Below are 17,330 nucleotides of genomic sequence, written 5' to 3'. Positions count from 1 at the left end.
TTACAGCACTGGTAATGATAGTTTCTTGCACGACACAGTCCAGAGAGCCCAGTTCCTCCCACCGTTGTCCCAGTGGCCCCCACCATCCTAATTTGCCTCCCATCCCCTCCCTGAGGTGAGCTGCTTACCAAAGACCAGTTCTTGGTTTCTGTTGCCTTGAATATCTTTATTTAATTTTTTCCCTCATGTTTAAAAATTTCTACATAATCATGACTCATTTATTTTGGAAATTTGTTTCTTTTCATCACTTCCACTCATATTACATTCCCACTGTCAACCAAACCACCAATCTCTTGCCTTCGTCAATGAACTACTTTTTTTTTTTTTGAGGTGGGGGTCGATAGAATTTTCCTTTTTCTCTTTGTTTGTTTTAAGATGTCACATATAAATGAAATCTCAGAACCAATTTGACTTTTTGTATCTGATTTACTCCACTTATCATGATATCCTCATAGTGTATCCATGTTGCTTCAAATGGCAATATTTCTTTTTTGGCTAAATCTGTGTAATTGTCACATATTTATGTATGTATATATATATGTGATATATACCACAATTTTTCCATTTAATTAGCTGTTTTCATACTTGACTATTGTAATGAAGCTGCCATGAACATTGGAGTGTAGATACTTTTCACTTTGGTGTTTTCTTGCAATATACACCCAACTCACTAGTTGTGTCACAACTTTGGTTCTGTTTTCCTTACATGTAAAATACTGTGGGGGCCAGAGAGAGAGCTTACCAAGCACATGCTTTACATGTGGGAGAATCGGGTTCACTCTTCTATCACATGGTCTCCTGAGTACTGCTGGGAGTGACAGAGCTGGGAGTAACCTCTGCATATTGCTGGATGTGGCCCCCCTACCACATAACTTACTTTTAAATTAAATAATTAAAATTTTAATCAAGTGAAAACGTTCTATACTTCTTAGTTATTAGGAGTGCTTTGAAAGCAAATTATTAAATATTATTTCTTTATAGCTAATGAAGTAGAAGGTCTGATCCCATTTGGAATTTTGGAACAACAGTGACATCAGTCAGGCAAAACTGTCGATTGAATATGATGTGGTCAATTTCGTTGTGGAACTGTCCACCGGGAGACTCCCATGTCCAACATTTAGATTCAGCCTTCTGGAACTGCGAGTTACCATGAATGGTCTTGGTCAACATGATGAACTCAGACAGTCTCTCACCCTGTCCGTTCCATACTAGACCATGGGTCCTGATGTGGTGTTCTTCGGGTGACCTTCTAGGTTCTATCTTGGCATTAAAAATCACTGACAATGACCTTGGAGAAGATGTGGTCTTCTTTATAGAACTCCTCCAGCTCCATGTAGAACTTCTCAATTTCTTCTTCATCATAATTGGATGTTGGTACGTAGATGACAAAGATAGAAACTACCAGCAATGAAACACATCTGTTCAACCGTAGGCATTTGATTCGGGTTGTTAGGCATTCGAACAAATCAATGCTCATGGCCAAGTTGATGTTGACAAGGACACCGACACCACCGACGCCTCTGCTGTCGCACATTCTGAGAAGCAGTTCTTCTCCAGTATCGAAAACAGTGTGATGTGATCGATGTCTTCTCATCTTGGTCAATCCAATGACATCAGGTCCTCGATGGATGCTTCCTATGCCAGCGTACGTATGCTAAACGTACAGACAGTCATTTTAGTCCTTCTTTGTTTGGGCAGCCTAGTTCGGCCCTGAGATTTTAGTAGCCTCTCCTTGCCCATCCTTTTCAATGCTGCTGTATTGGGGCCTCTTGCAGAGTCAGAGGAAGAGTCTTTTTGTTACTGTTTTTGGCATATTGAATATGTCACAGGTAGTTTGCCAGGCTCTGCCATGTGGGTGGCATGTAGGGAGGTGGCCCCATTCCTACTCCTAACTTATCTACAAAAAAGAGAAAGGGCTGCAAACTTTAAGAAGAAAAGTCCCAGGATGAACACCAACTGGGAACTCTTTGGCACTATTGCAGCAATATGGGAAGATGCCATCATTGACAACATCGACGAGGAATATGAACGACTGGTTCAGCACCTCCACGATTGTGCGAGGAACACTGAGAGAGAGAAAGCCACAAAAAGACACCTGTCTTCGGAAACTCTCAAGCTCATTCGACAATGTGGTTTGGCACAAGCCTCAGGCAATCACAAACTAATGTCCAAGCTCACAAAGCTGTGCAGAGAAGCAATAAAGGAAGACCTCAAAGAGAGAAGAACAGCAGTGTTGGCCAAAGTGGCAGGAGCTGGGAAAAGTATTTGCAATGCCCACCTGTCCTTCACCAACTATAAGACAAAGATGACTGCCCTCTGATGTCCTGATGGATCTATGACATCTTCCAGAAGGGCAATGGAAAAGGTTATCCACAATTTCTACTTGGATCTTTTCGATAACCAACGTCCACCTGCCCACATACCAAATTCCGCAGGATGAATATGTCATTCCCAGTGTTCTCCCTTTTGAAATCCAACACACCATGTTGTTAGTAAAGAAGCGAACAGCACCTGGTCCAGACAAGGTCAGATCCGAACACCTGAAGAATCTGCCGCCAGTACTCGTCAATACACTGGCTCGGCTCTTCACACACTACCTGTCTGAATGCAAGGTTCCGTCCCAATGGAAAACCAGAGGGCAGTTTAGTTCTGTTGTACAAGAAGGGAGACATCCACGACATCGACAACTATCGCCCAATCTGCCTGTTGTCCATCATCTACAAGTTATTCACTTGAGTCATCCTGAATAGGATTGGTAGAACACTAGACAAAGTACAACCATGTGAGCAAGCCGGATTCCAAAGGGGATTCAGCACGATAGACCATATCCACACAGTGATCAAGGTCACTGAGATTTCACGAGAGTTCAAGATGCCGCTCTGTCTAACGTTTTAAAGAAGGCCTTTGATTTTGTTGAAACTGAAGCGGTCATCAAAGCCCTAGCCAAACAGGGCATTTAAACTCAATACATCAGGATCCTCCGTGAGCTGTATTACAGACTCACCACCAGGATCTCACCATTCTACAAGGAAGTGATCATCAGTGTTAAGAGAGGGGTGCGGCAGGGCGACACTATTTCACTGAAACTCTTCAGTGCCACCCTCTCAAATGTCATGCAACGACTGGACTGGGAAGGAATGGGAGTGAAGATAGGTGGCCAGCACCTACACCACCTCCATTTCACTGATGACATTGCTCTAATAACACCAAACGTTAGCCAAGCAGTGTGAATGCTGGCCGACTTGACCGTGAGTGTGGAAAGGTTGGCTACAGCTGAATCTCACAAAGACAATGTTCATTCGCTCTCAACGGAAAGAACATCTCTGAATGCAGCAGTTATGTGTACCTAGGTCGAGAACCCAACATGACGAATGACCTGGCACCTGAGCTGTGCAAGAGGAAGAGAGTGGCATGGAACGCCTTCAAGAGCGTGAAAGAAGTTGTTAAGAGGACACAGAACTTTCATCTCCAGGCACATCTTTTCGACTTCACCATTCTTCCTGCGCTAACATGCCTCAGAGAACTGGGCCCTATGAAAACAGGACAAGAACGCTACTCAGGTATCCCAAAGAGGAATCAAAAGAGCTATGCTTGGAGTATCACGTTTCACCCAAGTGAGAGAAGGAATCCGGAGTTCCAATATCCATCAATGATCGGAAATCAGGGACATTGTCTCATTTGCCAAGTCGTCAAAAATCAGATGAGCTGGACATGTAATGCGATTTGGAGATGACTGTTTGAGACTAGAGCTGTTACCGACTGGATTACAATTTGGATGACTATTTGGACTAGAGCTGTTACTAACTGGATTCCACAGGACGTCAAAAGAACATGTGGCCGCCCACCTACAAGATGGTCAGACTTCTTCATCAATACCCTGAATGAACATTTTGAGGCTCTTCATGTTCCTGGAGCAAGCAGATGCCATTGGGCTACACTAGCATGTGACAGGGGTGAATGGAGACGTTACTGGCGCCCACTCGAGCAAATCAATGAGCAAGAGGATGACAAGTGATACAAGTGATATAGCTAATGATTCCATGATACTTGGGTATTTGATAGCTTAAAAGAAAATGAAATGATAAAATCAGGTATTTTATCATACTTAAAGCTTCTAAATAATGAAAATAATTAGGAAATAATCTAATAATTGAATGTTGGACGACAAGTGGAATTTGGAACTGAGCCTCAGAGGGTCTTTGGTGAAACTGAAGGGGAGATCCTAGGATTCACTTTTTCTGGAAAATTGTTTGCATCAGACATTGACTTCAGTGCTAGCTTTTAGTTTCTAGCTCTACCAGGTTTTAGACAAATGCCAAGTACTTGAAGGAGTCACTTGTCTGACATGTCTGCTCTGGAACTTAGGAATACCTCTTCCAGGATGTGGGGAAGGATGACTTTCTCTTGATCTGTTTTTAACTCAGTAACACTTATATTTAGAGCTATAGAAATCAAAACAACATCCACATCTCCATGAGAGAATAGATGACAGTTGGTGGGGGGGGGCCTCATTTATTTCTTTTATATAGTCTTACCACAAAATGGAACAATGTAGAACTTAGAAGGAAATGAGTTTTTTCACATTTTTTTTTTGCAATGTCTCTTAAGTATTGATCACTTCTAGTAAACAGATTCCATCTAGAGTTTTTTCTTTGGAGACAATGTCCTATTGTAATCATCTATTCATGTTGGATAATTGACCCTAAACCCTGGGACCTGTTGTATTCTTTTCTCCTCCCAGGGAGTTCTCTCCAACATCTCTTCCATCACCGATCTCGGCGGCTTTGACCCAGTCTGGCTCTTCCTGGTGGTAGGAGGAGTAATGTTCATTTTAGGATTTGCTGGGTGTATTGGAGCTCTACGGGAAAACACCTTCCTCCTCAAATTTGTAAGTAACATACTCTGCTGTCAGTTTGAAATCACCTTATAGGTGATTTCAGCAGGCTATCTTATTTCCAGGCAAGAATGAACTGTACCAGGGACAATGGAAAAATCTTGCTCAGGTAGTTTTTTTCCTTCAGGAAATACTCTAGATTATCCCAACTTGCACCAGGACCTCCATGGGGGGTTTTAATATGTATGTTAAAACCCTCGAAGGGGGGGTGTTTAACTGTGTATGTCATGACCCTATGTTTCAGTCCTCAAAATACAGTTAGGGTTAAGGTACATGTACAAAGTACATAACCATAAGTGATTTTCTTTACATGATATCCCTCCCTTTACAGAAATGTCCAGATAGATGGTTTAGAAAAATTAGACATAAGTACTGGGGCTGTTTGGTTGTTCCAGATTAAATTTGTTAAACAAGTAAATTTAGTGAATGTGGCACAAGAGTAAAATACAAATCACCCTTGTTCTCTGTCAGTACAAAGTTCTCCTTTGTGTGATCAGTGTAATCGATCCTTTTTTGGGGGTGTTTAATAGGAAGACCGTTGGCATGAATATTTTGGGAGGAAGTATTTTATCAGATTATAGATAACTATGACCAGAATGGGGGGGGGGGAGTTATAACCCTTCCTGTGGAGAATTTTTCTTTTTTCCATTTTTTTTCTTTTTGCTTTTGGGCCATACTCATCACTGTTCAGGGCTTACTTCTGGCTTTGTGCTCAAGGATCATTCCTGGTGTGACTCTGGGGACCCTACATAGTGCTGGGGATAAAATCCAGGTTGGCCCTGTGCGAAGCAAATGCCCTATCTGTGGTACTGTCTGATTTTTGTAACCATCAATTCACCAGTGCCTTTGTGACTTGTAGTGGCATTCATTAATATCCTCCACAATGGAAGGAGAAAAGGCCACAGAGGCATGGAGGGGACACTGTCTTTTTCTACACTCTTCCCCAACCTTTCATGACACAATCTTCTCTAGGGATTTTTTTAAATAAAGTAATGCAAAATAGTTCTTACTGAACAAAGCTTGCTTAGGAAGATGTGAGAGGAGAGAAGATGAGGGAATGTGTTCAAGAGAGAGCATGGGCTTCTCCAGAGTAGAAATAAGCAAGCAAAGAAACAGACAAGCAAGCAAGGTTCATGTCCAAGGGAGAACATGAGCTTGAAGAGCAATCCTAGGGTATTTCATTTAAAACCAGTCCTTAGAACAGAGGTAGTCCTCATAGGCACAGTGGAGGGCCCTCTTCTGACCCCTGTACACATACCAATTACTACACTCCTCACATAGGATCCTTCCAATACAGTCATTTCAGTTCTCACTTACTCACACACAAACACAAATACACCTACCTCATTCCTCACCTATGCATTGGTATCTGTAACCCCCCTAGTATATCATCACTAATCATGGCTTGCCAACCCTCCACCCTTAATGCTTCTAGTTCCCCAGCTCTACACCTAGATCATACTTGCCAGTTGTTACTATTTTTCCACTTTTAGCTCATATATGAGAGATCCTTTCCATGACTCTCTTGTCTACAGTTTAGCTTATAAATGTAGCTTCTTTAATATACTTTGTTGTTTTTGGAGTTGGAGATACTAGGTTTTGCTAAAAAGGCAGATATGCGTACATTGTTTTCTAAATTAGCTCCTTAATTAAAAACATCCATTATTGAAAATGAAAAGGACTGTACCATCTCAAAGACAGTTATAGTGTGTGAGTGTGTGTGAGTATGAGTGTGAGTGTGTGTGTGTGTGTGTGTGTGTGTGTGTGTGTGTGTGTGTGTGTGTAGGGGAGGGATTTTTGTACCATACTTGGTGATGCCAGGGCCCACTTTTGGCTCGGTGCTTTGGGCAGCATGCAGTATTACGATCTAATCAGGGCTTCCTGCATGAAAAGTATGCACTTCAGTGCTTTGAGTCATCAATAGATCCCTCAAGGATCTGGCTTATTTAAAACGACTTATCCATTTAGTAGAAACAAGTACTGTGTTCTCTGAGCAGGAACTATGAAGTAAGTAGCAAGCAAATGCTAGCATGTCAGCTAACCTCAGACTGATGAGGAGAATGTTATAATATTATAAGTGACACCTTATAATATTGAGATAATTTCTCTCCTTAACATTACAAAAGTTTACTTAAGGCTAGAATCTGGGAGGGTATCAGCCAAGTGTTTGGCACCACATTATGTACAGGTTAGGAGAATGAGGGAGGTAAATGGAGAAACCAAGGAAGAGTGATAGAGAAGTGCAGCCTCATGTGACAAAGCCATCAAGTCAATGTCTGTGCCTTTGAAAATTGGAAATTAGCCCACAGGGGTAGAGCATGTGAAGCTCTGACAAATATTTAATCAGAATTTAATTTGAGCTCAAATTTGGAAATGGACATTATGTACTGTTATGAGAAAACTTATCAGGAGAACTGGTATTGTTTTTGAACAGTCATATCACTAACAGTGGAGATCTATTCTGAGAAAGGCACTGTTGAGTGATTTTTATCCTGTGCCAACATCATAGCATGTAATTATACAAATGTAAATGACACAGCCTGTAGCACACCGAGATCTCTATGGCTTACCCTGATAGGGCCACCGTCATCTCTAGGGCCACTCATTGACCAGTTTATTGTTAAGTGACACATGACTGTAGTACAGTAAGTGTCATATTTATATATCTGCATTGGTACCGAACAGAAGGAAGGGCTGCTTCATACTCTGGGGTGGACTTTGAATACAATTTTTTGTCTTTTTTTCTAGATTGATAAAAGCTTAATGTGAAATTATTAGTACCACTAAAGATAATTAAAAATTGTTTAGGGCCAGAGCGATGTTACAAAGGTTTGGCGCTTGCCTTGCAAACAGCCAACCCTGGTTAGATCCCCAGCACCACATACAGGTTTTCCCTATCATTGCCAGGAGTGACTCTGGGCACAGAGCCAGATGTAAGCCCTGAGTACAGCTTGTGTCCCAAAAGTTTTAACATTACAAAAGTTTACCGAAGGTTAGGATCTGGGAGGGTATCAGCCACGTGCCTGGCACCACATTAATCAGGAGAAATTATGTCTAAGGACACATATCTATTGTCTGTATTTATGGGCTTTGTTGGTTAATTACCACTGGAGCACTTATGTAGTCATTTTTAAAAAAAATTTTTTTCTTGGAGTGTAACATTCTGTGACTTAATCTTAAGAAACTGAAGGTGATGTGCTTTGGACATATGTAACAACACAGTGTAATTATAGACCTTTTGGAAGGAATCATTTCACTGTATATGATAAAAATAGCTTACAACTATTCTCTGTGTGTGTCTTTTGTCTTAGTTTTCTGTGTTCCTGGGAATTATTTTCTTCTTGGAGCTCACTGCTGGGGTTCTGGCATTTGTTTTCAAAGACTGGATCAAAGACCAGCTGTATTTTTTTATAAACAACAACATCAGAGCATACAGAGATGACATTGATTTGCAAAACCTCATAGACTTCACCCAGGAATATGTAAGTTTAAATTTAGCTTATTTTCAATTTGAAAACCTTGGAACAGTGATCCCAACGTACACTCCTGCTCATTAGCTGGAACCTATCTCACTGACCTTGCTGCTTTGGTTTTGTTTGCTTGTGAGTTTATTATTTCCTGTATTACTCTATGATTGGATATCTGCACCCTTGCCTCACTTTCAAATAAGTTAAAGAAACGAACCAGAAAACTCTTGAGTAGGAAGGTTATAATCACAGTTGCTCTTTCCTGCTGGCACATAAAGAAAATGGTTTTGCTATGTAGGTTTTACTTTGCTATTGAATATAGATTCTTTCTGTTACTTTAAAATTTATGATAATTGTTAAAAATAAAAAGAAAGGGCGCGGGCGAGGAAAGGGATGCCTCACCGCACCGTGCCAGGCACAGGGCCTAAGGCAGCAGCCGTCTCTCCCGCCACCCGAGTTCGGTAGCCTCCGGCCACTTCCCCCACCCCGGGGAGGTTGATGGCGGAAGATGTGGCAGGCGAAGGAAGGAACGGAGCCAAGATGGTTGGTCTCACTTGCAGTTTATTCCAGTCTTCCCTCTATACACTCTCCGTCCTCTCTACACCTTTACGCCCCCCCACCTTCTCTCCGAACCCCCTTTTATTGATCATGGCCCTTCCAAAGGGCGCAATACATTGACGTCACCAAAGCACCAAAAGATCTTACAGGAAGGACATTGAAGCAACATAATTCTCTTGTATCTGCAGGCCCTTAATCTAGGCCCCCGGAAAGAAGATACAAAAACAAAACCAAAGCCTTCTTTGGGCTGAAAGCACTCGGATTTACATCCCAAAGACCAGGCTGGGCTGCAGCAAGAAATCTACATGTCAATTACAAACTAGACAGCACCTGAAATTTACATTCCAAAGACTAGGCTGGGCCAGAGCCTGGAATCTACAAAGTCAAATCAATTCTGGCTAGCACCTTAGATCCGGGTCAAAGATCAACTAGGTTTCTGTGACAAAAGGTTTCTGTAACAAAACTCCAGAAGGCAGCTGGAAAAGGGGAAATATTCCAACAGATAATATAGCACATTTCCCCACCAAATTTCTAAAATGTGCCTCTTCAGACGTTTTGGCACATAGAGTTAAAACTGAGAGTGAGGCCCTACAAGCCTGGCAGGGGTCTGCAGACAAGTGAAGAGACAACAGCATAGCGCCTTCTGCACCAGGTTTCTCTGCAGTATTGCCTGAGAGCAAATGGGTTGCAGGTACTATATTGTATATTCACTAAAAATAAAATACGAAGGGGGCCGCGTGTGGTGGCTCTCTCTCTCTCTCACCACCGCCCGCGTTCGGTAGTCTCAGGCTACCCCGGGGAGGTCGATGGCGATGGGTAGGCGAAGGAAGGAACAAGGGCCAGGCTGGTTAGTCTCAGTTGCAGTTTATTCCATTCCCATCTCCATTCTCCTCTGATCCTCCTCCAGTTTCTTCCTCCCCCATGCTACTTCATTCTCCTTCTCAGTCCCACTCCATTCTCCTTCTCCCTCTGGATTCCCCAGCCCCCTCTTACAGTCTAGTTAAATTCCAAAGCATGAGGGGTTGGGGTAATAATTACACGTAGGTGTGGTCATACAATCAACAGAGATAAAGTCTTTCCCTCTGGGGATGCTGCTTCTAGGACAGATACTCATACTGCAGGGCAGCCCACCCAAGAGTGGAATCCCATGGGTGTGTTTCTCCTCTCCTTGTCCAACAAACATATAAACATTCATAATTTTAATCATTTTGTATGGACACAGTAAGAGATACATTAAGCTTATAGGATTGTTCTCCCGGGGTCATCTCGATCTCAGACTACAGTGCTCAGGCCAGATTAGTCTTTCCTATCCCTAGCACGGCCCTAATCTCGTTGTTACTTTTGGCTCATGACAGCATTTGTTCATGACTATGCTCTCAACTTATAGTTGAGTATCGTGGTGCTCTGGCCTGGCCCATTTCGATGCCAGGGTAGCTCACAGCTTGCTCTGGGTCCATTCAGTCCCTCATCAGGACCCTGCTTTGGGGGTGCTAGGAACTAAGGGCGACTGAGGCTTAAGTCGAAAAAACAGATGCCCAGGAGTGTGGATTGTTTGGAGACAATTTACTCCCAAGTTACAAAGCATAATATTAACTGTCTTCCTTTGTCCATACAAAAGGACATTGCTTTACAGTAAACTATTCAAAAGATATAAGGAGAGGAGAAAGGCAATATTAACTTACAATACAAGTTCAGTGTCATAGAAGGATCTGACCTTACAAATTAACAGATCTGATTAGGGAAAAAGCTGATTAACTGGTTGGGGAAGAGAGCATAGAGAAGTGGTTACAGATAAACAAAGGAATGGGAGTGATTCAGTGACTCAGGAGCACTGTGATGGGTGACTCAGTAAACCTAAGCTCCCTGTGGCAAGGGAGAAAGGGCAAACCAATGTTAGGCCTAAAATATTTAGAGCTATATTCCAGCACTATGTAACAGAATGCCCAATAACAAAAACTAAGGGTCAGCTAGATGAACTTGGGCAAACTAAACCTTGACGTAGTCTCCCTACAGCATAATGGAAATAACAATAGCCCTGCTTAGGGCTGGAGAGATAGCACAAAGGACTGTAGTATGTGCTTTGCATGTGTTGGACTCAAGGTCTAAGTCACAGCACCACGTGATCCCATGGCACCTCCAGGAGTGATCTCTCAGCAGGAGTAGCCCCCATACACCACTGTGTAGGGCACTTCCCCCACTTCCTCACATACACACAACAAAAGAAAACGGAAAAGAAAGGAAAGGAATAGCTATTTAATTTAGAGTGTGTTTTGGCTCCTAATAAGATGTGTATGATTTCCTGTTAGGCTACCGTGATTTTCTAAATATGCTGTTTTCCTAAATAAAATGGCAGTTGTTTATTCACATGCACCGAAAGTTGGCACACATTGAAAATTGGCATAAACTAATCACTTCAGACAGTGTTGTTCTTGGCTTGAGTGCACGTGGCAGGATGGGAGGGCAAACAGAAACCCAGGGGACCCATGCTGTCTTTTAGTTGCATAGGCTTCCAGAGTCCCCTTAGGAAAGAAGGAAAAGGCCACAGCACACTTGTGTGGGGGCCCACCTCATGCTGTCATGCATTCAGCATGGAACTGAGTTGTCCTTGTTCTCTTTGATGGCAGCCAGACTGTCCTGGAATAACTGTACTCAGGTGTGAAATGTCTCCATTCATCTTAGCAGGTTTCACTGTTTTTCACGTGGATGCAAGCTTACACTTGTAAATTTGTCTTAATGGCAGATCTTAGGTTAGTAGGCAGAGATCTTTGCTTTGTAGGCAAACCTGGATATGCAATGTCCAGGCTTTGGGAGGACTAGGAATTACAGGGAGATTTATAAACTTCTCCTCTTGAGATGCTGTCTGTTGTATCACATGCTCTTACCTCATGTGATTTTATCTTTCTGTCATGGAGTTTAGTGTTTTGAAATAGAATTTTCATTCTTAAAAGCCTTGAAACAGCCAACATTTGATACTTATTTAGTTCCAAGAGAAGACCTGTTCCAGGGTGTGGAGAGGTTTAATGAGAAAGCAGCTTATGAACCAGCCCCAGTTTAAGAACCTTTGCCCTTAATATCTCAATTTATTATGTTAATTAGATTATTGCCTTTTTATAGTTTAAAGAGGAAAGACATACTTTTATTTTTAAAAAAATTTAGAGCAGGGGCTAGAACGACAATAGTATAGCAAGTTGGGCACTTGCCTTGCACGTGGCTGACCCAGGTTAAATCCCTGGCAGTCCATATGATCCCTTAAATATTGCCAGAAGTAATCCCTGAGTGCAGAGCGAGGAGTAAGATCTGAACATTGCCAGATGTGACCAAAAAATTTTTTAAAAATCAGCAGAAATGTAGAATGAAAGATAAGCCTTTGCAACTTTGGAAGTAATGAATATATTATGGTGATTGTATTGATGATCACATGTCAAATGTTAAAATTATAGTTATAGTATTCCATTGACAGTCAGTGAAATGAAGGTTTTAAACCCATTCCATTGTAGAAATCAAGAATATACAAAGTGAGCCTCTCTGTCTTACTCCCACAACCACAGTTGTCTGCTTCAGATACTAATTCTGCTGTGTCTGATTGCATTTCCCTGTACATGCCCAGCCAAACAGATCCAGTTCTCATGAGCCCCTGTATTACTCTGACCTTTTCCCTCATGACATACTGGGCCTTTTTAGCTGTGTAAGTCATATGCTAATACAATTGTAAAAAGCTTTAGCCTTAATTTCTTGGGACACTTTTATAGGGGCTGTTTAGCTTCAGTTTAGTTTAAAACTTTGTTCTGGGACAGAGAGAAGGTTTGCATAGGCAGAAGCTGAGTATCAGTTGCCTCTACTATGAGAAGTCCTAATTTTCTCCTGTTTGCTCTAGTGGCAGTGCTGTGGGGCTTTTGGAGCAGATGATTGGAACCTAAATATTTACTTCAATTGCACAGATTCCAACGCTAGTCGTGAGCGCTGTGGTGTGCCCTTCTCCTGCTGTACGAAAGACCCTGCAGTAAGTGATGCCTCGAACCTGTGCTTCTCCCTAGGAAGGATGGTGGTAGAGGGGATAAACTCACTGTTTTTTTTTTTAATGTAAACTCTTACCTGCTATCCCCACTCACTTGTAGCTTTTTAGGGGAGCTGGTACTCAGATCTTTCCAGAATGAGAATAATAGCTGTGGCATTAGCTTTGTAACATGTGCTGGCTCCTCATCTGTTCATTTTTGTGCATCAGCTCATTTCAGTTGAAACACTCATAGAGGCTGACACCACCATTATCTTCCCTTTTCAGGTGAAATCATGGAGTTTAAGTAAATTTCCCATGCTCACATTGCCAGACAGTGCATCTGTATCACCTATAATTCCTTCTTTTGAGAAGGACTGGCTTGTATAAGAGCTCTCTGCAGTGGCTTGGGTAGTAGTCCATTACTTCCTGGCTTAGTTCTAGGAAAAATATCATGAGTTTTAGACAGCATAAGTCTTGACTGCTATATAAGAAGATGGCAGCTGCCCAGAATCCTGGGTCAGAATCAGTACAGGAACAGCAATTTGTATTTTTTTAGTAATAAGGGCAAGAAAGATCATCAAATGTGTTTGTCACTCCCATTCGCCATGGTTTTAATTGTATTTGGAATACATTTAAAGCCTGATATAAGAAATGACTTAGATGGAACTCTGCTGCTCTAAGTGAAATCCAGAGCTGAGAGTTCAGTGACAGGTAAGAGCCACACACACCCACACGGTGCTTTACTCCCCCTCTGCACTCTGCAGTGTGACTGCTGATCCTTCTCCCCAGCAGAGACTACAGATGTGGAGATCTTAGTGGCCGTTTCCTCTCCCACGTGGAGGGTGTAGGTCTTTTAAAAGGGGTTACAGTCTTGGGGTGGAAAAGGAGAATCTTCCTGAAGCTGCCCGTGGTGTGTGGTTACCCTGGGCCTTTACTGTGTCTGAAGGAGATTGAGAGTCAGTGAGAACTGTTCTCCTACTGATTAGTTTCTTTCTCCCTCCCTCTAAGAGTCAGAGGAGAGCCACTCTGGTCTGACACAAACTGTGCTGTGACTCCAGTTCAACTCTAATGGATATTCTCATAGGATCATTTTGAGGACTCCCAGATGTCATTATGTCATTATGCCTCCCCCTTGCAACTACAGGTCATTTGAGTAGATATTTTGGATTCCATAAATGCTAAGCTGTAAAACCTGTCTTGTCCCCTATACAGGGGAAAAGTCCCAAACAGTGGAATCTATGTTTCTTATTAGGCCTTATGAGATACTAAGGTATTTGATAGTATAATTTTGCTTTTAATTGTCAAAGTAATGCATTTTCACTGGAAAGAAATTTACATAATTTAGAAGTAAGAGACTATAAAGGAGAACTTTATAAAGAATGCAAGTGAAGGTGGTCATTGTGCCCTGCGTCCGCAATCATATCTCTCTCCATTTTCCTAAGCCTATAAGATTCTAGAGGAGCTAACTTTTTAAATGTGAGTCTCCCATGTATGGATTCTGATGTTTCCCAAGCCTCAGGTTTCCTCATTTGTAAAAGATGGTATATTTTAGTATATACTTTCAAGGGGTATTGTATTACATTGAGTCTATTATAAATGTGTTTAATATAGTTTCTGGGATGTCTGTGTGCCTATGTAATTGGAATCTTCTGTTAACCCCTCCATGGGCTTTCTAATATGGTTTTTCTTTTTTATTTTCTTCCCTAACCAGGAAGATGTCATCAACACTCAGTGTGGTTATGACACCAGGCAGAGACCAGTAAGTTGAATCTCATCTTGTCACTTAGCACAGGGTGTTGGGATCTTTGAACATGTGTGGTGATGCTTGTTCTCCTCTTCCCTCCTTAAGGAAGTTGACCAGCAGATTGTAATCTACACCAAAGGCTGTGTGCCCCAGTTTGAGAAGTGGTTGCAGGACAATCTGACCATTGTGGCTGGAATTTTCATTGGCATTGCTTTGCTGCAGGTGAGATGAGTGTCCCTTGTGGCCATGACAGGGAAATGCCCCTCACAGGACAGGGCTGGGTGACATACAAACTCCCTGGCTTATGTTTTATTTAATCTCTAATTTTAGTTGACACTCTATGGAACATTTCAGGAAGAAATTTTTTCCTTTTGAAGATGTAAAATAAGGGTCAGGTTGGAGATTTTCTGCTGGCATTCTGGTCTGTCCATGGTCTCAGTCATGCTGAGTTGTGAGAGCCAGGCAGCAGGACAGTCACAGGGAGGCTCCGTGGCACAGCTATAGCTCTGGAGTTTCACAGACATGTCGTCCCCTTTCTCTCTCTGAAGACTTTATCATTAGTGAGGTAAGGAAGCACCCATTTTTCCTCCCAACCAATCCTAAGAGCTGGCTTTTCATCTTTGGAGATATAACAGTTTTCTTAGAGGGTAAAAACGGGGCAAAATCGATAAAGAAAGAAAAGGAGACTTAAATGGAAAGACACTCTCTATTCACTGATGGGAACACTTAATATTTTGAAGGTAGAAATACTCTTTATATTGATCTACAGATTTAGTGAAATCTGTAGCAAAGTTCCACTATCCTTTCTTGCAGAAAGGACAAGTTGATTCTCAAATGCCCATGGAAATATAAAGGACCCAGAATATTTAGCAAACAAACCTAAAAGAGAACAAAGTTGGAAAATTAAAAGCGACTTTAAAGTGACTGTAATTAAGAGCATATGTGCCACTGTCAGATTGGACTTATATGTGGAATAGAAATGAAAGTTCAGGAGAAAAAATTTTAAAGGTTTATTGATTTTTATTTAGACTAGGGAACCAAGATCTGTCAATGAGGAAAGAGTAATCTTTTCAATAAATGGTGCTGAATCAACTGGTTATCTAGTCAAAAGAAGAAATTTAGAGTCCATACCTCACAACCTATGCAAAAATGTATTGTAAATCAACTCTAAGTAACATTAGCTCTGAATATGAATTATAGCTTATATTAGAACTCAGAAGAAAATAAAGGTGTAAACTTTGTGAGTTCGAATTAGACAGTGTTTCCTAGAGATAATACTTTATCAAAGTCAAGAACATTTGTACAGGAAAAAAAAATTTTAAATTTGGCAAAGAATTTGAAAATACATTTCTGTAAAGAAGATACATATAATAAGCACATGAAAAGATTCACCTCATTAATAAAGAAATTTCAAATCACAATCATGATGAGATCCCAGTTCTCTCTCTCTCTCTCAGACACACACACACACATACACACAGGTGACTGTAGCATAAAAGACAATCCCAAGATTTGTTAAGGATATGAAGAGTTTAGAACCCTCACATACTTCTTGGTGGAATTAAAATGATGTATTCTCTTTGAAATACGGTGTGGCAGTTCAACAGAACATGAGGGATTCACCAAATAACCCAGCAGTTCTTCTAGGTGTGTGTCTAAAAGTGTTGAAAACATTCAGATGTTTATACTCTCACTATAGATGTGAGCCAAAAATGTAGGGGATGCAGATGGCCTGAAAAATAGGCCAAAGTTTGTTTTCTTCATATGATGAAACATTATTTAGCTGTCAAAATCATTGAACTACTGGTATATACTATAATGTGGATGAACCTCAAAAAATGTTCTGGTAAGTGGTGCTGGGAAAACTGGACAGCTAGCTGGGGAAAAAAAGAACTCAGACCTCTGTCTAATGCCAGGCAAAAGAGTCAGATCAAAGTGGATTAGAGACCTCAGTATCAGACCTAAATCAATAAGGTACATGGAGGAAAGTGTAGGCAGAACCCTCCAGGACATTGAAGCTAAAGGCATCTTTAAGGATGAAACACCATCATAGGGGCTGGAGCGGTAGCACAGCGGGTAGGGTGTTTGCCTTGCAAAAGGCCAACCCAGGTTCGATTCCCAGCATCTCATATGGTCCCCTGAGCACCTCCAGGAGTAATTCCTGAGTGTAACCCCTGTGCATTGCCGGGTGTGACCCTCCCCCAAAAAAAGAAAAAAAAAGCAAGGATGAAACACCACTCTCCAAGCAAGTAGAGACAAACATAAAAAAAATATGGAACTACATTAAACTAGGAAACTTCTACACCTTAAAAGAAACAGTGACCAAAATACAGAGAGAGCCCATGGAATGGAAAAAATTATTTACACAGTACCTGTCAGATAAGGGTTAATACCCAGCATGTACGAGACATTAGTAGACTTGTACAAGGAAAAATCCTCCAACCCCATCAAAAAATGGGGAGAAGAAATTAACAGAAACTTCCTCAAAAAAGAATACAAATGGCCAAAAGACACATGAAAAAATGCTCTACATCACTAATTATCAGGGAGATGCAAATCAAAACAATGAGATATTATCTTATACCACACAGACTGGTACACATCAGAAAGAACAAGAACAACCAGTGCTGGCACATATGTGGGACTCCCTTTCGTTGTTGGTGGGAATGCTAA

At 41.5% G+C, this 17,330-nt stretch overlaps 1 protein-coding gene across 3 annotated transcripts in view; it reads left to right on the top strand.

Moving 5' to 3' along the window:
- The window catches only part of TSPAN5 (tetraspanin 5), a 197,406-nt gene that overhangs the window by 174,167 nt on the left and 5,909 nt on the right, over positions 1-17,330 (top strand). For all 3 annotated transcript variants that reach the window (XM_055141660.1, XM_055141659.1, XM_055141657.1), the window contains 5 exons: positions 4,742-4,888; positions 8,206-8,376; positions 12,794-12,919; positions 14,625-14,672; positions 14,763-14,879. In XM_055141660.1, coding sequence (XP_054997635.1) covers positions 4,742-4,888; positions 8,206-8,376; positions 12,794-12,919; positions 14,625-14,672; positions 14,763-14,879 — 609 coding nt within the window. The remainder of the gene's footprint in view (positions 1-4,741; positions 4,889-8,205; positions 8,377-12,793; positions 12,920-14,624; positions 14,673-14,762; positions 14,880-17,330) is intronic.

This window comes from Sorex araneus, chromosome 6 (assembly GCF_027595985.1).
Source record: "Sorex araneus isolate mSorAra2 chromosome 6, mSorAra2.pri, whole genome shotgun sequence".
In the NCBI taxonomy this organism is placed as follows: domain Eukaryota; kingdom Metazoa; phylum Chordata; class Mammalia; order Eulipotyphla; family Soricidae; genus Sorex; species Sorex araneus.
Note: the sequence above shows the minus strand (reverse complement) of the source record. Positions and strands in the feature narration are given on the sequence as shown.